At 41.6% G+C, this 25548-nt stretch overlaps 1 protein-coding gene across 7 annotated transcripts in view; it reads left to right on the top strand.

Annotated features, from left to right (window-relative positions):
• The window catches only part of Enah (ENAH actin regulator), a 112332-nt gene extending 90894 nt beyond the window's left edge, over window positions 1-21438 (top strand). For 4 of the 7 annotated variants that reach the window (XM_029476902.1, XM_029476907.1, XM_021158456.2 and 1 more), the window contains 10 exons: window positions 1934-2214; window positions 3281-4114; window positions 6106-6398; window positions 7175-7320; window positions 7468-7525; window positions 8300-8348; window positions 10764-10830; window positions 15869-15947; window positions 17934-17991; window positions 18509-21438. In XM_029476902.1, the coding sequence (XP_029332762.1) occupies window positions 1934-2214; window positions 3281-4114; window positions 6106-6398; window positions 7175-7320; window positions 7468-7525; window positions 8300-8348; window positions 10764-10830; window positions 15869-15947; window positions 17934-17991; window positions 18509-18546 (1903 nt within the window). In that variant the 3' untranslated portion in view covers window positions 18547-21438. Of the gene's footprint in view, window positions 1-1933; window positions 2215-3280; window positions 4115-6105; window positions 6399-7174; window positions 7321-7467; window positions 7526-8299; window positions 8349-10763; window positions 10831-12483; window positions 12547-15868; window positions 15948-17933; window positions 17992-18508 lie in introns of all 7 variants that reach the window. The other 3 variants (XM_021158474.2, XM_021158464.2, XM_029476917.1) reach the window with 2 other exon arrangements.
• Window positions 21439-25548: the final 4110 nt, after the last annotated feature.

Raw genomic sequence — 25548 nt, 5'->3', positions numbered from 1 at the left:
GTGTGTGTGTGTGTGGTATCTCAGGGTATAGTATATCCTGACTGTAGTTTCCTTCTCCCTCCCTCCCTCCATCCCTCCATTCCTCCCTCCCCTGGTTCTCCTTCCTACCTCCCATCTCCCCAAGAGCCACTCCCTAATTCTCATCAGAAACGAGCAGGCCTCCCAAGGACATCAGGCAAACCACATAACTAGCTACAATAAGACCAGGCACATACCCTCACACCAAGCATCCAGTGTTCACCATATGAGCCATATCCCTAGCACTTAAAGGCCTAAAATTTTAATACAAACCTCAGTTGAGTTTCTTCATTAAATGTGTGTTATTGAGGGTGAGTTCTGTCTTTTTTTTTTTTTCATGATTTAAAATTTCTTAATGTTTCTAATGCCTTTTCAGCAAAACCACATTGATAGCTATCCCTCAGAACTGGTATAGCTGATAAATTATCAAATAGTATAGTAAATGTACCCTGAAAGTGTGATTTCATTAGTAGTCTGTTTCTTAATGACTCAAAAGAAGTACTGCAGTCGGTCCCTTCCTATCTAGCCTTTGATATGTGACATTGTGTAGAGAAAGGCTGTTTTGAGTGAGATATGTAAAGAATTGATTTGAAGGATGGGCTTTTTCCTTTTGTTTTCATAGCCACCTTAGACGGTTGAAAGTTCTTTTTGCAGTATTTCACTGTTGTTTTTGTTTGTGGGCTTTGTTGTTGTTGCCTTTCGTGTCACTCTTAGCCTTACCAGAGCCCGGGTGGATGCTTAGTCCAGAAAAGGTTCCAGTTCCAAGCTTTTCTGAACGCTCACCAACACAACAGTCTACCTTTATGGAGTACTATACATCTTAAAGAGCTTTTATTGTGTTATCTTCTTTAATATTAGCTAAATGCTGTTGAACATGTATAAAGAAAGATAACTGCTTTTTAGATAATTTCCTCAAACACCAGAGAACCATATATTAAGAGTCTTTAGAATTACCTGCCTGTCCACCTAGAAGTAGTTGCAGGAGGTTTCAGGGTTAGTAAGATAAATGTTTATTGTAATATGAATAATAATATTAGGGTAAATTATATCCTACACTGGAGACTGCTTAAACTCAAGAGCTAAGCAGTGGTATTGACATGTCCGTGGGAGTTAAAGATGCCAGACTAAAGGTTTAGGGTAATTTTTCCAGTATGCATTGTATCAGGAAAGGCAGATTCCAGAGTCATGGTGAGATGGTACGGATTTGCTTGAATTTTAATGTTGTATGTGTGTGTTATTATAAGGCAAAAGCCTACACATATGTACCAAACAACTATAGTTACTTATGGATACAAAATGTATAGTTTATTTCTTACTTAACTCCGTTTATTTTCAGTTCAGTAAATGTTTATTTAGCTGTAGCTATGATTATTGAGTTTTGTGAAATAACTTGTGCAGCTAAAATGTTCCATTTTTAAGAAAAGGAGATTAAGCAACGGAGAGAGTGGTGGCTGCATGCCTTTAATCCCAGCACTTGGGAGGCAGAAGCAGGGGGGATTTCTGAGTTTGAAGCCAGCCAGGGCTACACAGAGAAACCCTGTCTCAAAAAACCAAAAAAAAAAGAAAGAAAAGAAAGAAAAGGAGAATATACTTCACTTTGGAGAATATACTTCACTTTATAATTATTTCATCATCTGATTAATATAATGACTTGGTAGGTTTATTTGCAACTCTATTCTCATAAATTGTGTTGATTGCACCCATGTTAAGAGCTTACTAATCCCATTGGAATAAAATACAATTTTTTTATATCCTGACTACAGATTTTATATATCTGTAAGGAAGCCTTCCTAAGTGGGAAGTAGTGACAGCGGGTTCTGCATCTGTCAGAATCAGACGTGAGGTGAACGTCCACTCACTGTAGTGATGTATAGCCATAAATGCATATTTTTATTCGTCCAATGTTTAATTTCAGGCAACTGCAAGAACAGCAGCGACAGAAGGAGCTGGAGAGGGAAAGAATGGAGAGGGAAAGGTTGGAGAGAGAACGACTAGAACGAGAGAGGCTAGAGAGGGAGCGCCTGGAACAGGAGCAGCTGGAGCGGCAGCGGCAGGAAAGGGAGCACGTGGAGCGGCTGGAGAGGGAGAGGCTGGAGCGCCTGGAGCTCGAGAGGCAGGAGCGGGAGCGAGAGCGCCTGGAGCAGCTGGAGCGGGAGCAAGTGGAGTGGGAGCGAGAGCGCAGAATGTCCAATGCTGGTAAGGAGCCTGCAGACGCGCGCGCACGCGAGGCACGCGAGGCACCTCCCACAGCCGAGCTGGGCCAGGCCCGCGCAGCTGTCAGTGGCGATACTGCCCAAGCGCAGTGCTTGGGAATAAGCAGTACAGTTTGTAGTTAGGATAAATGCTCAACAAATATTGCTTCAGTGTTCCCTTTATTGCTTAGAAACTAAAAGGAAGCCCTTGGGAATTTTTAGTCTGTCGTTTTAATTTTTCTTAACCCCTAAAATTCAGCTATAAAGTGTGAATGTGTTTTTATGCAAAAAAAAAATTTTATAATGATCTTGGAAGATATTTCCCTTGTGCCATTGCTTAAAATTATCACATACTGTATGTATTATGCTACGTACAACAAGAAGTTAGCTTGGTTATAGTTAGATTTCTGGAGGAAAAATTAAAATAGATTAAAAATATTCTCAAAAATAACCGGTTGTTTAAACATTTTCTGGTATGATGAAGAAAATCACAGTCTGATGGAATTTATAGTGTCATAGAGGACTATGATATAGTATAAACATTTAGGTGGTTAATATTTAATCAAAGAATTTTATTCTTGAGCTATATGAGAAGCCAGTGAGGGTTCAGTATTGGTTAATTTATTGTTCCTAACTGCATAATTGTCTGGAGTTATGGCTAAGAAGGTAGAGATGTCCAAAAATAGACAACGAGTTGGGCGTTCCTTTCCCATCATAGTAAACATTTCGCCAGGTTTGAAACAACAACTCTGTGGCTCTGCTGTTTATAATAATTTTGATGCCGTTTTTAGTGGACTAAGTAATAAACATTAAGACTGTTACTATACTTTTAGAGGATAAATTATTAATCCACATATTTAAAAGAACTTATTTCATCCTCTTTCGGGTTTCAAAATGTGCTTACAAGTTAAGTTTTCTCCAGTGGAGACAGTTATTTGCCTAATTCCCTGGTGCTAACTGTCATCCACGTTTGTGCGTTTTGTCTGATGCTGGTCTCTGGCTTCACTGGCTCCCTTTTTCTCTCTCCTTTTTTATCCTGTCTTTGCCGCTGCTTTCCACCTTATGTCCAGCTCCATCTTCAGACAGCTCCCTGTATAGTGCTCCACTTCCTGAGTATTCCAGTTGCCAGCCTCCTTCGGCACCTCCTCCATCATATGCTAAAGTCATCTCAGCTCCGGTGTCAGACGCCACTCCTGATTATGCTGTAGTGACTGCTTTGCCACCTACTTCCACACCCCCTACACCACCACTGCGACACGCAGCGACACGTTTTGCAACATCTCTAGGTTCAGCCTTCCACCCTGTTCTTCCCCATTACGCTACAGTTCCTCGTCCTCTCAACAAAAACTCTCGACCTTCTTCTCCTGTGAACACACCCTCTTCTCAGCCTCCAGCTGCGAAGTCCTGTGCCTGGCCTACTTCCAATTTCTCGCCCCTCCCTCCATCTCCTCCAATAATGATTAGCAGCCCCCCTGGCAAAGCTACTGGCCCACGGCCTGTCCTTCCCGTTTGTGTCTCCTCTCCTGTGCCCCAAATGCCTCCGTCACCAACAGCACCCAATGGGTCGCTAGACTCTGTAACATACCCAGTGTCTCCACCGCCTACCTCAGGGCCAGCAGCACCACCTCCGCCGCCACCGCCACCGCCGCCGCCACCGCCACCGCCGCCACCGCCGCCGCTGCCTCCCCTCGCCTCACTATCACACTGTGGATCACAGGCTTCTCCTCCTCCAGGCACCCCTCTTGCCTCAACTCCCTCATCCAAGCCCAGTGTTCTCCCTTCTCCCTCTGCAGCTGCCCCTGCCTCTGCGGAGACCCCTCTAAATCCTGAGCTGGGAGACTCCTCTGCTTCCGAGCCAGGCTTGCAGGCAGCCTCTCAGCCGGCGGAGTCGCCAACCCCACAGGGTAAGGCTTCACTTCTGCTACTGACTACTGGTCATTCCGAGTAGTGCATAGCAACTTTGCCCGCCTAGAAGAGGGGGTCCTATGGATTTAGTGATTGAGCGTCTCTATGCTGAAGTACTATTTGGGGTATTATTATTATTATTATTATTTAGAACATTAAAATGAAGGATTTTGTTTTTTTAAATCCTGGGCCTTAATTGGGATTTAGTATGGGAGATGTCCATATTAAACTTAGGTTTTTAGATCGTTTGCAGTAAGTACTGTATTGTAGAAGATGTTTTCTAATATTTAGGGATCCTAGTACTTCTACATTCATCTTAAACTTCACTAGGAGAACTTGACTGTTTCATCTTCCCTGGGGTAAATATGAGATTTTTCCTACAGACATGGAGATCTGTTTAATAGATAAATCATCCCTGAGTTTTCCCTGGAGCACTCCTGCCCTAAGACCCCTTTTTCACTTCCACGTCTCCTGTATTGAGCTCTCTGTATTAGACCTTTAGGGTAGGTAGCCTCAGGCCCTTTGCAGAAGCAGAGGGGTTGGCAGGCTTGGTGTATCCCCCAGAGGGTTCTATTGCAAGTGTTGGTATACAGGCAAACAGAAGGTCCTTGAAGGTTTCCTGCAGACACGGGCCATGATGCAGGGCAGCAGGGAAGGGCCATGTAACATTAAGTGCAGCCTGTGGACATAAAGATGGACGCAGTTCTGTACGTAAGAAGAAGGTGCATGGAAGCCTGCCTTTTGTTGCTGTTTATAAGTATAGGATGTAGAGAGGACTTGTGCTTATACAAACAATGTAATAATCTGGATTTAGACATACCTCTTTTGTTAAAAATGGATTTTTTGATGCTGTCTTACTAGATTTTTGTAAAAGGTGAAAAGAAATTTAGTATGTGTAATTTAGTATCTCTCTGATTGACATCTGAGCAAGAGGCCCTGCCAGGCTAAAGCCTACTGGTGCTCAGAGCTCAGTCCGCAGGATGGGACAGCTCACCGTCAGCCCTCCATTGCTCCCCAAGTGTGCAACTCACTAGCTTTACAGAAACAAAAATTAGCCCTGTTAAGGCTTAAGTAAATACTTACTAATTTGGTGTTTTCAATTTTAAGTAAATTCTTTACTCTGTGGTTTTTTGTTTGTTTGTTTGTTTTTAACAATATTTAAGTACTTCCTATATTTCTACCTCAAGGCTTAAACCACTTTATATTCAAATTCTCTCTCTCTCTCTCTCTCTCTCTCTCTCTCTCTCTCTCTCTCTCTCTCTCTCTCTTTTGGTTATTTCGGGACAGGGTTTCTCTGTATAGCCCTGCCTGTCCTGGAACTCACTTTGTAGATCAGGCTGGCCTCAAACTCAGAAATCTGCCTGCCTCTGCCTCCTGAGTGCTGAGATCAAAGGCGTGCTCCACTACGCCGGGCATATTTAAATTCTTAATTCTCAGTTAGTTTGAGGTTTTACCTCATATTAGTTTATTATATTTCTTCAGTAATGCCTATCTCAGGCTACACATAGAATCATTTTAAGATACTAAAACCTAAGATCCACTTCTCCAAGGTCGTCTTCATCTTGTCTGTCTGTAGTCAGATATGTTTGTCATCATAGTAAGGTTCAGGATTGTCTTGGGTCTGTTATCTCAGGCAGTACTAACTGCTTGTCTGTGTGTGTGTGTGTGTGTGTGTGTGTGTGCGCGCGCGCGCGCATAATCTTCTAAATTTGTATAAACATTTGTCTTCAAATCCCTGGGGCGGGGGCGGAGCTCATTAGTTTTATTTAGAAAAAGTTGAATGTTAAATGGTTGTATGTGTACCTTGGCTTTCAATTCCAGTATCCTTAGTTAAAAACAAGTATTATGTATTAAGTATCGTGACAGATCATTTTGTTGAGTGCAGTGTCTGGGTCACTTACTTGAGGATGGCATTCTGCATATCTGCCCGTGTGACCCACAGTGATTCAGCTGTGTTGTTAATGACTGTGGTAACTTTCCTTCCTCTCAGGCCTTGTCTTGGGACCACCTGCACCTCCGCCACCACCCCCTCTCCCATCAGGCCCTGCCTATGCCTCAGCACTTCCTCCTCCCCCAGGACCCCCTCCCCCACCTCCACTGCCATCCACTGGGCCCCCTCCACCACCCCCTCTTCCTAATCAAGCTCCTCCCCCTCCTCCCCCACCTCCTGCCCCTCCCCTCCCCGCATCTGGAATTTTCTCTGGATCCACGACAGAAGACAATCGCCCTTTAACTGGACTTGCAGCTGCAATTGCGGGAGCAAAACTTAGGAAAGTGTCCCGGGTAAATTACCAAATTACTGACCTTCTAAATGTGTGTCTTAATGTGTCTAAATGTCTAAAATAGTGTGAAATTACTGGCATGAACACTGCCTTTAACTTGACTGATTAAAAGCCAACATAATTCAACATTTTAGAAAAGTGTATCGTGAGGAGTTTCTGAGACCGTCGGCTCAGGCTTAGCAGTCAGCCTCTGACTGACAGCTGCCTTTTGCTTGCTTTGCCTGTACAGCCTTAACTACACCTCAGTGTAAATTTGGAGGGAGTGGCGAGTAACTTTTACGCCATGGTTTTTCTAGTTCAAGATCATTTGTTAAATTAGCTGTAGTGTCTGGTTTTTTTTTGTTTTTTGTTTTGTTGTTGTTGTTGTTGTTTTTAATCAGTGACAGTTGCTCAGTTTCTATCACCTTTAAAAACAATGACAGTTGGTTTGTTTTGTTTTGTTTTTTAATTATCTTTCAGTTTGGTTTATCACATTTCCCCCTCAATATTGGATTTAAATGATATGTTTGGGATGAGGACAAACCATGACAAGGATTTTATCTTTCTCAGTGTATCATGTGGATAGATAATATTGTTTCATCCCATTATTGGTGATCGTAACTTTGATAAAAATTTTCACTGATATATGAAGTCCATGTTATTCACTCTATTGGCTCTTCAAATTTAAAAAATATACTGTTTGGGGATCAATAACAACATGTTCTTCTGTGTTGAATATATTGGTAAAAGTTATTATCTACAAAGGAAATTATTATGTGTGTGTGTGCTCTCATTAAGGTGGAGGATGGCTCTTTCCCAGGTGGAGGGAATACTGGGAGTGTGAGCTTGGCCTCATCCAAAGGAGACGCTGGGCGTGGGAATGGACCTCTTCCTCTAGGGGGTAGTGGCTTAATGGAAGAAATGAGTGCCCTGCTGGCCAGGAGGTAAGGAACTTAATGTAATGCACATGTCCACAGTCAGAAAGATTTTGATAATTTTGTCCTTTCACCTTTTAGAACAAAAGTAGATAGATGATAGCCAGAGGTAGGTAGGTAGGTCATATAAAATCTTTAATGAATTTACCTTTGCAGGAGAAGAATTGCTGAGAAGGTATCAACAATAGAAACAGAACAAAAGGAAGACAGAAGTGTGAGTGGATGTAAACTCTCTCTCTCAAGCGCAGCTCATTCGCATGTGAAGATTAAGCATCTGAATGAACTTAATGTTTGATCTTACGTTTGCTCATTTTATTCCTAACTACACAACCAGTAAAACTACACAACTCATGGCTTGAGTGCTATGTATTAAATTGTAATCTCATTCTTAGTGAATTGAGTTGAATCTGGGGAGGTGTGGGGAAAGTTGAAGTTCAAACCTATAAAGTTAACTTGTTTTTATATTCACCTTGAAGGGAGTGAATGAATTCTTACACTAGTGAAATTTTCTAATGTGTTGGGTTTCTCAATTTCTTTGTGCTATGTGAGATTAAAGAATTATATTAAGTCAAGAGTTTATAGGGTACCTTATACTTTTAGCTATGCCCCTTAGGAGTACCCCCTTCATGCCTTCTCCACATTTCAGCTGGGCAGACTTTTATCTGTTCTCCATGTTGTCATTGGACACAGGGTGCCGTGGTTCTCTGTGCCGTCTGGCCTCCACTCATAGCAGATCTGTCCATGAGGTTCCTAGGGGTGACTAGTACAGGTGCTTGGAACTTATCGAGAAAGAAAGCGCTTTGGGAAGGCAGCAGGGAGGAGCCTAAGGGGAACATGAGAGAAGTGAGCAGGAGAGCCATAGTGTCAGACAGATGGTGGAAAGGGGAGTGACAGAGAGGGCACGGGGAAGGAAGTTAGGAAAGATAGCTGCAGAGAGCTGCACTTTCTAGTGAATGTGATGTTCATGTGACTCTTTCTGAATGTTTAGGAAGATGCAGAGCCTATAACTGCCAAGGCCCCATCAACAAGTACACCTGGTAAGTTCAGGAGAAAACGATCCCTAAGTGCTAATCCCCTCTCATTAAGAAAGTCCCTTTTCCTGTGTTTGGATCAAGTGACTGCGTGCTCACTAAAATGTTAAAGTGCTTTGTGTATATTTGAAGGCACTGACCTTTCATCTGCCTTTTGTTTTTGTTTTTTGGTTTTTTGAGACAAAGTTTCTCTGTATAGTCCTGGCTGTCCTAGAACTCACTCTGTAGACCTGGCCTGGAACTCAGAAATCCGCCTGCCTCTGCCTCCCAAGTGCTGGGATTAAAGGCGTGCACCACCACGCCCGGCTTTGTCTGCCTTTTGTGACCTCATAAATCAGTGCTTTTCTTCCTGACACTGAAATCTGTTAAAACCTAACATTTTTGTTAGTGCTGTCTAGGAAAATACCATTTGTGTGTGTGTGTGTGTGTGTGTGTGTGTGTGTGTGTGTGTGTGTGTGTATGTGTTCTTTGTGTTATGTACATGAGAGTATTCATTACAGGGAGTTATTTTAAAAAGTTCTTTTTTTATTTTTTAATTTCTTTCAAAGATTTATTTATTTATTTTATGTATATGAGTACACTGTAGCTGTCTTCAGACACAGCAGAAGAGGGCATCAGATCTCATTACAGATGGTTGTGAGCCACCGTGTGGTTATTGGGAATTGAACTCAGGACCTCCAGAAGAGCAGTCACTGTTCTTAACTGCTGAGCCGTCTCTCCAGCTCCTAAACAGTCTTAAATGTGGAGAATGAAGTGAGCATGCCAGGACGTGTATTTCAGAACAGCCCCAGTTGCAGCTATAACCCTCCTTCTGTGAAGCCACTGACTACTTGTAGCTCTTTGTCTAGCAGTTGGGAGACATGGAATTTTCTGTCTGTATTAGCTGGTGTTATCACCATGCTGGCCTTGTTCAAGCGACTGTGTTACCGTGATTTCATGGGTACAGCTTCTCTGTCATGTCTAGGGGATGCTATCTTGTAAGGTAACACTTATTTGCCGGATGTAATTGTTGTCTCAGAGGCTCACTGCAGAGTAAGTTCACCTTCCTAGCTCTTTCTGAACTCTGGCTGGTTGGTTCACCTCAGCTGCTCTGGCTCAAAACGTCTGACCAAGCTGACTGATTCAGATTGGCCTTAAACTGACTCTGGAGTTTGTTCCAATCTTCTGACTCCTTCTCATTCTCTGGCTCATTCTGTCTTCACCTACAACCTGTCTCTACAAAACTGTCCCAATAGAACTGACCCCCTTCCTCCTTCCTTCCTTCCTTTTTATCTACCTACCTACTTATGTGCACTGCTCCCCTAAGTCTCCTTTTTTTCCTCCCTCTGCTGTTCTTGTGAGTTTTGGGTGTATCCTATCTCTGACTCTTTTGTCATATCTTTCTCTGAAATGTCACTTTGTCTGCCTTGCAATTAGATACCACTTTCAAACATAGCTGCTTCCTTCTGCAAGCTAACTTTACTTTCATCGTGTGGGATTAAAGGTGGGCACTAAGGGCATGTCTGTATTCCAGCCAGAGGGATTGAAGGTGTGTCATTCCAGCCTGATTATATACACCTAGAAACGCTTTGCATGTGAACCCTTACCAGAGCAGCCATGTTCCTGGATTAAAATTCTTTTACACTGTCTAGCATTAGGCCTGGTCCTTTGGCTCTAAGAAGCTCCCCATTCTCTGTGTGATGTTCCTGAACTTTAGATGTAAGAGTTACATTGCAGATATACTAATTGGGGTTGGCAAACAGTCAATCATTTATTCTGCACAGCTGTGGATCTTAACAACAGTCTCCATCTGTTGGGGGGGAAAAAAGTGATAGCCATATTTATCTGTGGATATAAAGACAAGTATTTAATATAGTTAGAAATTATGTTAGCTTAGGAAAATGACAGTAGTAGGTTTTCCTTTCAGGTCATTTTCCCACTCGAAAATTTTCTTCTTGCTATTTTCTCTCCCTCTCCTTCTCTCTCTCCTCTCCCCCCCCCCCCTTTTTGTTGTTATTTGGCAATTTTTTTGTGTAGCCTTGGCTGCCCTAGAGCTCACTTTGTAGACCAGGCTGGCCTTGAACTCAGATCCACCTGCCTCTGCCTCCTGAGTGCTAGCTAAAGGTGTACACTATCACCTAGCTTTGTTTTGATTTTTTTTTTTTCTTTTGGACAAAGTCTTACTATGTAGTCTTGGCTGCCTGAAACTTACTATGAAGACCAGGCTAGCCTCAGACTCATAGAGCTCTACCTCCCACATTTCTGCTTTAAGTTCTACAATAATACAATTTAGAATCCTTACTGTTTAGAGGTTTTTGGGTTTTTTTTTTTATTGGTATTACCTCTGTGTACGTAGAGTGATGGTACTATAATGGCTTGTTCTGTAATGATTCTGGAAGGATCTGAGACGTGTTTAATCACCCTCGTTTCTTATTTTTGAAGAACCAACCAGAAAACCTTGGGAAAGAACAAACACAATGAACGGCAGTAAGTCACCTGTCATCTCCAGGTACTGACTTTGTTTTCTAAGCTTTATGTGACACCCGTGTTTTCTAAAGAGAAGCTAGCGCAAGTTGTACAGCGGGGAGCAGGAGCTCCGGATCCATGCCCTGAGCTCCTGGCCTGTTTGCTGCTCCCGCTTGTCTGATAAATTCTACAGATCATGTGTTCCTCACGTGGACTGATATTTTAGGAGAGTTTCATCCCTTTTAATTTGTTTATTTTTGAAATTCAAATTAAAAGGAAAACCAGGGCGGCAAGTATTAAAATAACGTATCACTGAACTTAACAAGTAGTCATATGTCTGTGGCTTTGCATCTGTATTATTTTCCTCGTACTAGTTTGAAAGAAACTTGCAAGTAAATGGTGTCTCACCCTAAATACTTTGACAATTTCCCAAAGAACCAAGGATATCTGCAACATAACCAGAGTAGAATTGCTGCCCCACAGTAATTTAATATTGAACAATAATGAAAATCTGATACAGTATTGAACAATAATGCCCCATTAGTCCCTACATAGTTTTAAGAATTTTAGAAGAAAATTTTATGCTTTATATTGAAAATCAGCTAGATGTTATAGAGAATGCAAGAGAGCAAACAAAAATTTGCTGTATCTTAGTCAAATCTTCTAAGTGTGGACTGGAGAAATGGCTTAGTGGTCGTTTTGACATCTACAGGTTCTATTCCTAGCACCCGTATGGCTGCTAACAACCATCTGTAACTCCAGTTCCTGAGGGATCAAATGCTGTTTTCTGGTCTACGAAGACACTGTGTACCCATGGAGGCAAAACACCCATTTGCATATTATTTAAAAAATAAATAATCTAGATTTGGCAGTGCACAGTTTTTACTCCTAGCATTCATGAGGCAGAGGCAAGTAGATGGCCAACCTAGACTACGTAGCGAGACCCTGTTTCAAAAAATTAAATCAATCAGTCAAGAGCGTGTCTCAAAAAAAACACAGAGCATTCATCACAACCTCTGGCCTCCACATCCACGTGCACACATCCACAGACCAGGAAAGGCAGGTTGGAGGTGAGGCTCAGTTGGTAGCACCCTTACCTAATGTGCAGAAAGCCCTGAGTTAATGTCCAGCTCTGCATGGACTGGGCATGGTGTCAGGTGCCTGCAGTCCAGCACTGAGGTGCAGGGGTTGGGGTTGAGACAGGAGAAAGGTCATCCTAACCTACCCCGAGTTTGAAGCCAGCCTGGCCTGCGGGAAAGGAGGAAAGGATAGCGTCTGAGTTCTCTGTAGCAAGAACAGTGTGGTAAAAAGGCTTTAAGAGGAGTGATAGATCACCTTGGAATGTTCTGTGGATTTCAGTAAAAATGTACTGGTTTTATTCATGATGGGAGGAAATGCTCTTTCCATGCCTGTGAATAGTTGGTCTGTTGCTTTGAAATCCATCAAATTGCAGCCTCTTTGCTTGTGCTTTGATCCCTGGTAAGTAGGTCGCTGCAGCCTACAGAAGTGGCCATTGTGTCTCCATGTAAATCAGTTTGAGAATACCCTTTTAAACTTGGTAAAATAGATATCTTAAGGATAATTAACACCTTTTGTTTTTGTTTTGCTTGCTATGTAACTATAAATCAGTAGCATCGTGGGAATTATTTTTTCAAGGTCTACTGTATATCCTTTAAATGGTTTTTCCCCTTCATAGACGGGATTCTCCAAGGAGAAATCAGATTGTTTTTGACAACAGGGCCTATGATTCATTACACAGGTATCATCCCGCTGCTGTGACTTTGTGGTTTCAGACCTTTCAGTAACATGTCCAGGGGAGGGCTGAGCTTTTTCTACCTGGATTGGTAATCACCACAAGGGGGACACTTAGGAGGACTGCGGTTTCTTCTGTTTTAGCTGTAGTTTGACCCTTAAAGTAGAACCTGCTATCGTCCGATAGTTGGATTCATATTTGCTGGAATGAAGAGGAAAATCATCCTACATTGTCTAGTTGGGAGCTTTAGAGTCTCCCTTTAAGGCTGTCCTCGTCATAATTGTGTGACAAGGCTTTTTAAAAATGGAATTGAAGGTCCTGTGCTGGTTTTGCTAGGACACAGGATAGAATTTGTAGCCATAGGCAAAGCTGCTTGGAGTACAGTCATGTTTCCTTGATGTAGTGAAATGAGTGTCTTTAACAGTTTGGTATCTGACATCCTGAGCACATTGTTTCTAGATCAACTCAGACCTTGGGATGTTAAACATACAGGTATGGGAGTGGGGCTTAGCGGTCAGTCATGTCCTCAGCACAGGTATGGCTTAGGTTCAGTCATTATTAGCATTGCCCCTGACACCTCTAAAGGGCTGGTGGCCAGTATCAGTCATCTGCTTCTTTCTTAATTGGAAAAAGGAAACTTCTTAAAAGTCTGCAGATGCTTTTCAGCTATTTGCAGAATTAATTTGAAAGAATAGGAAGTTAAATATTGTGGTATCAGTATGCTCTCTTAAAGCTAAAAACAAAAAAAAAATGTGTAGCCAGGTGGTGCATGCCTTTAATCCCAGCACTCAGGAGGATCTCAGTGAGTCTGAGGCCAGCCTAGTCTACAGAATGAGTTCCAGGACAGCAAGAAACCCTGTATTGAAAAACCAAGGCAGGGGGAGGGGGGAAGAAAGGAAAAAAGAAAAAAACACATGTATTTAAACATCTAATAAACTCCGGTTTTATTCTCAGTTAAAGTGAAAACCCAGAAGGTAAAAGTAGCAGACATAAAGAGGGGCATGGTAGTATGTGCCTGTAATCTCGACCCTCAGGTTTCTACTGAAGCAGGGTTATGAAGTAAGGGTAGCCTGGACTACGTAGTGAGACCTTGTCTCAGATAAATGATTGAACACATAAACCACTGAAATATGTGTAATTTATTAGAAATATATTAGTGTATGCCAGGCACAGTGGCGTGTTCTGTAATCCTAGTGTTCTGGAGTCAGAACCAGGATCTCTGTGGTTTGAGGCCAGCCTGATCTACATAGAGAGTCTCAAGGCATCCAGGGCTACAGAGAGAGAGAGAGAGAGGGAGGAGAGAGAGAGAGAGAGAGAGAGAGAGAGAGAGAGAGAGAGAGAGAGAGAGAGAGGAGAGAGATTTTTACTGAAAACATGAATTAAATAGTATATAGAGAGGCTATCTATGTCAGTAAGTAGTTCTGTAATTGGATTCTAATCAAATTCTTATTTGCTAAAATTTCTTTTATGCCACTGGCAACCAAAATATTTGGCAGATTTATTTTGCTGACTAGTTAATTTTCCATGAATATCCAGCCTTTTTATTTGTCTCTTTGTGGTAGGCTAATTGTTCTGAACAAAAGGTTTATTAGGAAGATCTCAATCTTCTAAGTCACGTGACTGCCACGCACACCTGGTGCCAGGATAGTGTTCCTTTTTAAGAAAAGAAAAAAGAAAAACAAGTGGTGATTGCTTCTTTCCTTCAGTATGAAAAGTTCCCCCTGAGTCAGTTCTCATGCTGGTGCTGGTGCTGGTGGTGGATTGCATGGTAGCATGAATTAATTTTTTTTTAAAATTGCATGTTTGCACAATTGTTTATTAACATTTTAAATTGTTTAATAAATACAGATATGTTTATACACAATAGCATATTTCTTCATTAAGTAGCAGATTGTACCTGTTAGTTTGAATGTCAGAAATATTCGTTCTATATCTTAGGGAAGAAAATCGCTACTTGACCTCAAATGGGAAAAATAAAAGCAGATTATTAATAATTTAATTCTGGAAAGCAGAAATAATTAACAAGTATAAAACGCAGTGTGCCAACCCTCAAAAATATTTACTGCACCTGACTATACACAGTACACTGGGTCTTGAATCATAAATGACTGCAATTAAGTAGGCACCTCAACACAGAAAGGTGTGGCCTCATTGGAGGGGGGCAGTTCTTTATATAAACAGAGTTTCTGTATAAGCAGATACCTAATACGTTGAAATTGGTTATTCTTGTTTCATAATAAGCTTTTTAAGCAGTAAAATGGTTTGATACTAAAACAAATTAACTAAGTATTTCATCTTCATGAACAATGCCTTTGGGTTTGGAGTATTATATCTTATGTAAATTATAAAATACAGCTTTATAGCAAGTTACACATGTTGGGTCTTGATTCAGATACATTTCTAACATTGGTGCTCTGCAGAATTGAAACACCTGATTGAGTAATGGTTTATAGAGTGGTTACTGTTCTAAACCAGAAAACGGAGATGTGAGTGACCGAAGCTCCAGGTTTCCTCCTGAGGGTTTCCTACCATTTTCAGGATTGGAGAGGGAACCATGGTTTATTTTGGTGTTGGAACTTATCAAATATGCCTAATCCCTAACACTTATTTTACTTTGTAAAAATTTTAATAAAAGCTAAATTTTTTAAAGTAATTGACAGCTTCTGTCCTAAAATTTCCCAAATTTTTTTTTTGTTTTTATTTATTCCATTTTCTTCCTCTTCAAAGAAGAGTGCATTTATAAACTTGCAGGAAGTTAGAGTAAACTGGACACGAGTGTGCTTCTAACCCAATTGTCAGCTTCCAGCTTTTTGTCTAAATACTGAAAAATGGAAGCAAACAGGCTAGAAACTGGCCTTAGGAAATTATTTCTTCTTACAAACTGGTCTTTGTTAAATACTTAAGACAGTAGAGCTTTCCCTTTGTTGACTTGCCTGATATTTAATGCCTCATAGAGTATTTCAAAAGCACCCGACCTGGCCGTGTTGTATGGGCCGTGAGGGTCTCGACTGGTCGCTCTGTTGTGTCCTTGGCCAGCATGCCGCGTGTTCTCTGGTACCAGGGAGTGCTGTCTTCTACTTCTCCATAAAGGAGTTTCACTGTATTGTCTCCTTTTTCTTTTAATATAGATGATTAAATTGATACAGTAAAAAACATTTTCTGCTGCCTGTTCTAATCAGTCCTGAAATTTTGACAATTAACTTTTTAGCAAAATGTGTTTAAGAAATGAATTTAAATCTGGCTTTGGGATGGCAAATTTATAGTTACTTACAAACTCATTATATATTGTAAATATAATTTATCTGTCCTGGGAATTTCTTTTGTCCAGACCCAAATCCACACCTTCATCACAGCCGAGTGCCAATGGAGTCCAGACAGAAGGACTTGACTATGACAGGCTGAAGCAGGTGGGTTCTCAGTGTAGCTTTCTGTAAATAAACCTGATTGTTATGCGGGCATGGGAAACTTTACCCTTTAATCCCACACTGGTCCTGGAGTGGTCTGAAAGTTTACACAGGCACAGATAACTTTAGACTAATTAGGCTGTGGCCACAGTCACCCCATACTGTACAGCTCAGGTCCTTAAATTCCAGCAGCAGGGCAAAGAATAGCTTAAATGTAAGGACAGGGCTGGCAGTTCTACCTTCTAGAAAGCGTGGGCTTCTACCTTTCGGTGGCATGTTGGCAACAATACACCCGACAAATCTGAACAAAAGTGATTCTGGCAAGGATGTAAGGAAACACGGGCACCCTCACACACATATGATTTCTAAGAAGCAGTTTGCAAAGCAAAGCTTTAACTTCTGACCAGCGATTGTATTTGAAGTGATTTATAAAAATAGATTGGAGCAAAAGTAAAGGAATTTTAACAGATTGGTAGTCATTGGTCTCACTCGGACATGAAAAGCTTTTTCTATAATGAATTTTAAAAGAGAATATAAATTCTTCCTGAAGTGAACAGCATAGCATTCACATAACCTAAAGAGTGGATCTTGGGCTGGTGAGATGGCTCAGTGGGTAAGAGCACCCGACTGCTCTTCCGAAGGTCCAGAGTTCAAATCCCAGCAACCACATGGTGGCTCACAACCATCCGCAACGAGATCTGGCGCCCTCTTCTGGAGTGTCTGAAGACAGCTACAGTGTACTTACATATAATAAATAAATCTTAAAAAAAAAAAAAAAGAGTGGATCTTCCACAGGTAGCTCTTGTTTCTTCACCAGTCACTGTCCTTTTAAGTCACAATTGAATCAACACACACACACACACACACAAGGATGGTCTCATAAAAAATGAACAGGTGAGGCTGGAGAGATGGCTGCTCAGTAGTGAAGAGCACCCGCTGCTAAGGCAGAGGGCCCACTTCCCAACACCCAGATCGTCTCACAGCCATCCAGTTTCAGAGGATCTGACGCCCTCTTTTGGTTTGTTCAGTCACCAGGCACGCATGTGATGCACATACGTTAAATATATGCTCAATGATCTGACATTTTAATGAATTGTTTCATTTAGTGAATTATTTCTGCTCTCAGAGGCCAGAACGGGAGGTCAGATCCCCTGGAGCTAAGTTCAAAGGATTGCGGGTAGCTATTTGGAACCAAACCTGGGTCCTCTATAAGAACCAGCCTCCACACTAGTTTTAAATGTTAAGTCTGAAATCTGGTGCATGGTTAACCCTCACAGTCCATCTCATTTCAGACTAACTTCATTGTAAGAGCTCAGCAGCTGTGTGTGGCAGGTGCCTGCCTGCTCTGTTAGGTACTTGAAGTAGGACTTGGTACCTGTGGTGCTAAGAAATTGCCATACTTCAAATGAGGTGACAAATTTGCCAAGAGCTAATTGTCCAGTGACCTCTTCCTTGAAACTTTTGTATGTATCACATCTCAGGAAGCTGCCAGAGGGTCGGCCATCACAGCCACCTGAGTTATACTTCTCTGAGTGACAGGACTGACTGTTGATGTTCTAGTCTTTCTATCTGATATCTTACTGGGCCAGAGTAAGCAAAGATGAGTCAGGAGGAAATAATGTAAACAGAATTTACCCAGGCCAATTTTGTCCTAAGAGGTAGAATTGGAACTGCGTAATCAAGTGTCAGGGTAGCTGAGCATAAGGACTGAGCTTGCTGGGAGCCCAGCAAGCCGGGCATGTTGGTGCATGGTGTCCTTGGCTTGCTGGCCAGCTAGCCTGGTCTACTCGATGACTTCCACCAGGAAGAGATTGCCTTACCAAAGGGGGTTGGGGCCCTGTGCTTGTAAAATAATACCCAAGACTCCTGGGTACGTACACATACAAGAACTGAATGTTATGATACTTATCTGAACAAGAAACCTCTTAGACATCCCTTCATTTTTATTTGTTTTGTTTTGTTTCCTGGTGTTTTCTCTTGGTACCTCAGGACATTTTAGATGAGATGAGAAAAGAGCTAGCAAAGCTGAAGGAGGAGCTTATTGATGGTAAGTACCTGGTGCACGTCCCTGTAGACTTCACACTCGCACCTGAGGGGGAGAGGGGGGGAAGGGAGCTTAGGGGGGTTGCCTTTGCTCAGGTTGTTGCCTGCCACAGGGGTAGGGTGGAGCGGCTAGCCTTTGCTTAGGTTGTTGGAAAGCTGCTGGGTTTTTTTTTTGTTTGTTTGTTTTTGTTTTTTATCATTGAAGTTATTTGTAAAAATGAAAATAAACAGATTTCTAAGTGTCAAGTGTAGAATTTGGTGTAATACCAATCAGGCAGATTTTTCTCTCCACTCGTCCTTTCCCACTGCACTGCCCTTGTTTTGGAGCCCACAGAACCAGTGTTCTTGTCTTAAATCTACAAGGGATGGGGTAAGTGGACATAGTCGTGTGTGATTAGTATCTGTGCAGTGAGGATGTAGCTCCTGTATCTTTGTATGGAACAGTTAGAACAAAACCTTGAAGGTTCCTCTGTATCTCCTCTGGTGGATTGACTTTGGAAACCGTTTCTTCCCTGCTGTAGCAATCAGGCAGGAGCTGAGCAAGTCGAACACTGCATAAAGAAGCAAACTGTGGAGGGGCAGGACTTGAATCTGGAGAAAACAAAAGTTCCTACACACAACTCTTACCCCAGACTTTTAAGCTGTGAGAAGAAAATGGATACACGGTCGGGAGGGAAACCGCCAACCTCTGAAAGCCTTCAGACAGCGACTGGCGATCAGCTGTCCCCTCAGTGTGCTGCTTTATTCTGACCTTTACCACAGGATGGAGAATGATATTGGAGTTCCCTTAGCAGTACTAAACCCATCAGGCAAGATCACCGTGCATTGAAATATTTTCATGTCTAGATGAGTCTGCACGTTTTCCATAATCCATTGCTAAAATAAAGACGAGAAAGGCTTAAGAGATTTTTTCCAGAGGGCACTGATGAAGAATTTGATTTAGTAAGCTCTGCTGTTGCGTTGTAAATGTTTCTCTCAGGTTTGCCTTCCTATCATATTTGATATTCCGTGAAAGCTAAGATCATAAAGGATGGAACAGACGGGGTTGTATGTGCTTTCAAAGGGTGGCGTTTAATACGAAAGGTCCCAAAATGTTCAGTCCCACTCGAGGAATTTTAGAATGATAGGAAGTCTCTCGGGTTAGCCTTCATGCAATTTTGTAGTTTAAAACATAAAGTCCGTCCAGAAATTAAAGATTTAGATGCCTTCCTAAATTGTTACAATGCTTTACCAAATCTATGACTTCTACATAACCAACAGTGGTCAAATGGAAAACATTCTATTATAGATTTACTGTAGGTTTTCAACCTTTTTTAGACATATGCATGTGGACATTTTTATAATGTAATTACAATCACCACAAAGTTAGCTTTTTTAATTACAGACAATAATGCATGTCACACTAATATGTAGTGGCCTTTTCAGGGCCTAGTCCCAGGGAAAATATTTTGTAGAATATAGGGAAGTGGGAGGAAGGGAAGGAATAATTTTTTATTTAAAGTTAATTTCTGCACTATCTTTTTTTTCTCAATTATCTGCATGAATTATAATGAAAAATATTTTGTGACTTTAATCAGTAAACATGTTAACAAAACCAAGTACTTAATCTTTTACATCATGTCTTCAGCTACTTGTATTTTAACCAGCAATTTCAACGGTCTGAAACATGATTTTGAGCGTAACATGTGAGTCCGTCTCACTATGGAACTCAGAAGTTTGATCACTGAATTTGGCAGTTATTTTCACTCGGCCCCCACAGTGCTGCAGTGCTTGGGTTCACGCTCCTGACTCTGCGGCTGCTCCTTGACCTTTGCTGTGCTAAAATACAAGAAATATCAATAATGGCAGCAACCAGGGTCACATAAGTCACTAGGTAAGGGAGACCAATGAGGAGTTCTGCAGCTTTCTTTTAATAGAACTAAAGTGAGGCTTAAGTGGTAGGGAATGTCTGCTGTTATACCCTGAGTGTGTGTGTGTGTGTGTGTGTGTGTGTGTGTGCGCGCGCGCGCACGCGCGCGCGCGCACAGGTGAGAGAGAGAAAGAAAGTGATCGAGCTCGAGAGTGTGTGATAGATATGTTCCACCCCTTTATAATTGGCAAGATTAAAATAAGGGAGAAAATTCTATATGTTGTAATGTTAGCTTTTTGGAAAATCTAGGAAATCAAAAATTCTCCAGGCTGTCCATCATGATCTATGCTTGAGTTATTAATGTGCCATATTTGCTTTGGAATCTTTGGCTATCAAAACTTTTACTAAAAAATAGTAGATACAATCCACTTTCATTTGCTTTCTAGATTTCCTGTCTCGGCTGTAAAGCAGAGCCTGATGAGAGTAGTTTTCTAAATGCTGCGGTTTGCAGCTAACCCCACTGCAGAGCCGTTGGAATGAGGGGTTTTTGTTAAGAGTGTTTGTTTCTGTAGAAACTTCATCTTTAGATTAAAGTGTGAGGGATGAGCGATCATAAGTCAACTCTGGCTTTCTCTACCCATCAGTCGTTGTCTCGCAGGAATAGTAAAGGCATTAAGGATGCGGCAAGCATGTACGCTGTTCTAAAAGAAGTATGCATCTCATTTACTGTTGAACGTTTGATTACGCAACTACTTTGATTGTGTACCTGTGTACATCCCTTACAGATCTGATCAAAAATCGCTTTTCATTTTGTTGCTAAAGTTAAATAGTCTGTAGTACTTAGAGTACTGGGTCTAGATGGTCCAAAGTGAGACAAAAATGCTGAAGTCAAATGCTAAGTCCTAAACAAAGCTGGTTTATGCACTAAACGTTTTGTGCCTTGGTCTAATATTTTAACACAATGTCTGTAAAATGACGAAAAAAAAGAAAAAAAAAAAAAAGAACGGACATTGGCTCATGCTGCATCTGTATCCTCCATGATAGTGCGTTCTCCCACATGACTAAATGTGCTCCTCCCTGGAAGCTTCGCTGTCACCCAGGACAGTCGTGCCATCGCTAGAGATTTCAGTGACTACAATCGGAAGCTAAAGCTTGAGTTGTTTTCCCAAAACTGTTCCTTGGAACCATATTGTGATGATGGGTCCTTGCTTCTGTGTGTTGACCGTCTTCAGCTGAGTCCAGTTTAGGGATCGTCTGTGATGACAGGAAGGCTCTGCTCTCCTCAACACTGTGATCTGACCTGCGACAACTCTACAATACACTCTGAATGGCTAGCACGTCCATAGCAAACAAACTGAATGTACAAACCTTAGCGTGGTGCTGGAGTCTCTTCAGAATAGTAACCATGATCTCAGAGTCTGTTCAATACGCGCCCCTCAGAACTGAAGACGAACCACTGGTGAATGTCTGGTCCTCACGCCGCAGGCGCGTTTCCTGTTTAGGTTTTCAGTTCTCTGCTGTCACCACCATAACTGTTCCAGTTAACTCTCCTACACACTAACTCTTCATTTGTGCGGTTGAAATAAAATTGCAGTATGTGCATGTTTCCTGTTTGTGACACTTAGATGGTCTCCTGCAATGATGTGTTAATTCCAAACCAAGTGATACTAGGTGTGAAAGCAGCACCTTAGAAAGCCCAGGGCTTTCACTGTTTACAGTTTAAACATCATGTCACTGTTCTTTAAAGATTTCATCCAAGCCTGGCGTAGTGGAAAACACGAAGGGAATATGTAATGATCTTTCTACCTTTTGTTTTGCAGTAAGTGCTGTGTGCCTCTTCTGTCTGACATTCTCCCAGCACAGCTTGTAGTCAACGTGGTGAAAAGTGTTTTACTCCATTTTTTTGTCCTATAACACAGTCATATATATATTTCACTTTATTTACACGGTTCTCTTTTTTTTTTTAATTTATCTAATTTGCATATTAAAGTATATTGCCAAGTAATTAACTTTAAATGTAGCAGTCTACCCTCTACAGTGATCTCTTTATGTTGGATATATATATGCCTCAGCACCTTTATCTATTACAAAGTCCCATTTTCCAAACTGTGATTTCCTCATTAGAAGTACAACTCTGTGTGTGTGTGTGTGTGTGTGTGTGTGTGTGTGTGTGTGTGTGTGTATCTTTCCCCCTTTATCAGACCCCAGCATCTATCTCAAGCTCCCCCATCCTCTGTGTACTTCCTGTTCCTGGCATTAATTTGCATTTGCAGCCACTTTGTGTTGCTCACTGTTGTGAAGACGCCAGCTGATTCTTCTTTTTGTTCCAACTTATACTCCTGCTTTATCTACAAATTAAAGTCACTTAAATTCAAAAATGAATTAAGCAGCAAGTCCTAAGCTTTTCCATTTGCTTAGATAAAATTACCATCTCTTAACTTTTGCCCATTTTTGCTGTGAGGCTGTGAAGAGTTCATGTTTGTATGATTCAGGGCTTGCCAGGCTGGGCTGCTGGAACTGTTTGATTTCTTGTCACCATGAGAATTACTTAAGCCCTTTACCATGGTCTCTAATCCTATGGGCGTATCTGTAATCCAGCATCCTGGAGACAGAAACAGGAGGATTGTGGATCTGAGGTCGGGGAGGGATGCATAGAGAAACTGTGTCTAAAACAAATCAGTAAAATCCTATGGGTCGTAAGCATAAAAACTTGGAGCATAAAGGAACTCGAGATGAACATAAAAGCAGAGTGTAGGGGGTGCCTGTCCCTCTCTCACGCTAGAAAACCCACTTCCAAAGGCAGGACAGTTTTCACTTCCAGACTCAACCTGTTCCTGGTGACGGCATTTTTGTTCTTAATAGAATTGGTATCTGATCATCTCCCCAGAGCTCTGAGATAGAAAACGATCCTAAGAATTTACTGGAGTTGATGCCTGTGACTCTTTGGTGAGAGGCATTTACTGTTTTATAAGTTCAGTTCCTTTTTTTTTTTTTTTTTTTCAAATCAAAACTTGTTGTATTTTAAAGAATCTGACTAAACAGTTATTCTGGTCAGTACTTTATGTGAAGATCCTGGAGAACATGTACGTACAGGAATCGCTTTTACTTAAGCATGCACCTGTTTGAGAAACTAAAATCATCAATCTCTCAAGAGAAGCCATTTATTTATGCCAAATATTCTTGGGGTTGAGGGCGGGGATATGATATAGTCTTTCTATTCCCAACATCAAAATAGGCTGTGGACTAAATCTTGTTCCCTTATGTTTACCTTGGTGGCTTTCTGAAGTACCAAGATTCTTTCTAAAGCCTCTTTGTGGGTGAATGTGTGTGAGCAGGTAGAAACCAGTGTTCACCCTTGGCACCCACCTGCTTTGAGACGGGGCACAAATTCAGCTAGACCTGCTGGCCAGTGAGCCTCGGGAGATCCTGTCTGCTGCCTGCTGCTGGGTTGCCTAGCTTGGACCACCACACCCAGCTGCTCTGTTTGACATGGATTCTGGGATCTAACTGATGGCCTTGTGCTTGCAAGGGAGCCGGGCACTCTTCCAATTCAGCTAGCTTTCTAGCCCTGCCCCTTTTTTTCTTTATATCTTAATGTTGGAACAATGAAAGATTCAAAATTTAAACATTAAGGTTGATTAGTTGATTAGAAAAGAAAGTAAAATGGTACAGTAGATTTACCATTTACAGACAGGGGCCTTCTATCAGTAAAATATTAATAAATACCTCACATAATGGAAGGTGGGGCTTTAGGGTAAATCTGAAAATTGTTGAAGTATGAGCTATGTTAATTTGTAAAGCAACAGTCACTGAAAGGGTAGAAAGTGACTTGGTTACTGTGACTTGATGTTAAAAAGAATTTTCTACAATCATTGGTTCTATTTGTTGAAATTGTAAAGATAGGGATTGTGTGAGGAGGAGAGTGTTTGGGAAACTGCTTTTCCCTTCGGTTATAGATGCTGTTGTAGAAACTCCCTGAGCACCTGTTAGGTTTCCAGTGCTTGCTCATTAACAGAGAATAAGTGAAAACTGAAGCTTTGGTTAAGTGTGTGAACCAGAGATCAGTCACCACACCCTAGTTTGAAGCTTACTGGGTATTCCAATAAAGAGCTTCTAGAAGTTTCTGGTGTGGAACTCCAGGATTCCTGGATAAAGGAGGCCCAGATAAGGGCGGAGAGAGAGCGAGTACTTGACCCTCTGGAGTTAGGAAGCTCAAGAGCACTGCTGAACTCATCACTAAATCCAGCCTTTTCTAAACAAAAACTAAACTGAGAGTTAAGAGAACTTTACATTCTAATAAAAGTTAGAAATGTCCATGCTCTTCATTGAAGAGCTATTTGTAAGTGACAGTCTCCATTTATTCTGTAAATAGGGGACTCAGTTGTCCCCTTCTGAGTCCAGAAAGATGTCCTTAGTAGTAGAAATTTCAAAAGAAAATTACATGTCTAATACAGGCAGTGAGCGATGTTGCCTATAAATATGGTGTTAGCAAGTGCTGGGTGTCGCAAAGGAAATAAAACCCCAGAGAAGGAAGTGTGCATCGAGTCTGGCTCTGGGATTCATCGCTGTTGTGGTGGGATTACATAGTGTGTATGAGGTCCCTAGCATTGAAAAAATCAAAATGCAGCTTTAATCATGAAATGTTTGAAATTCAATATTCTCTATAGTCAATTCTGTCTACCCAGCCTTCCTATAAAGTTTTGGTTTGATTTTGTTTTGTTGTTTTTAAGATTTTAAACTTCTTTTAGTAGAGACATAGAAGATTGTCATTCCAGGCGAGTTTTGGCATTTGATATTCTAACTTGTGGAATTTCTCTGAGTATTTTGATCCTCAGTTCTGAGGTCTGTCTGTCCTGGGGGTGGGAGGGGGGGGTCATCTAACAATCTTAAAACCACAAGTCCTACTTGATGCCAAAGCCATCAGGCCTCTCGTGTGTATCAGGAGTAGAATTAAGTTGGCTTAGCCCTTTGGGGACCAACCTTGGTGCGTAGTGTGTGGTACCAGCTTTGCACTTTGCCTGGGAAAACTGTATCTCAGAAAGGTAATTGGGAAGGTCTCAATATTTGGGGGGGGGGGGGCAGGTTAAAATCTAGATACAATTTCTGTTTACTCTGGACACCTTGCTTCACTTGCTGACAGTGAACTCAGGCATCTGTGGTTCCTGTGAGACATCTCAGATGTGTATCTTGTCTCTGTGCTCTTGTTTAACTGTGGATGTGAGCCCTGAGGCACCCAGCCATTGACTTGGGACTCTGCCAGATTACATGTGTGTAAGGTCCCTTCTATTTCTGGGATGTAGTTTGAGTTTCTTCATTCACATGTCCTCAAGCTGTAATCAGTTTGTTATTTCACCCAAGAAACAGAATTATTCTGTATGCATTTGGGTGTTTTACCTCCATGTATATATCTCTGCACCACACATGTGCCTGCTGCCTGTGGAGGTCAAAGAAGGGCACCAGGTCCCCTGGAACTGGAGTTACAGACAGTAGTGAGCCACCCTTTGGAACTGGAGTTACAGACAGTNAGTGAGCCACCCTTTGGAACTGGAGTTACAGACAGTAGTGAGCCACCCTTTGGAACTGGAGTTACAGACAGTAGTGAGCCACCCTTTGGATGCTGGAGCTTCTGAAAATACAAAGTGCTGTTAATGGCTGAGCCATTTCTCCAGCCCCCTTCTCTCTGATCTTAAAGAGCAGCTTTTGAATGTTTAA

Source organism: Mus caroli, chromosome 1 (genome assembly GCF_900094665.2).
Source record: "Mus caroli chromosome 1, CAROLI_EIJ_v1.1, whole genome shotgun sequence".
NCBI classification, from domain to species: domain Eukaryota; kingdom Metazoa; phylum Chordata; class Mammalia; order Rodentia; family Muridae; genus Mus; species Mus caroli.
The sequence above is the reverse complement of the archived record's forward strand: the minus strand, read 5'-3'. Positions and strand labels throughout refer to the sequence as shown.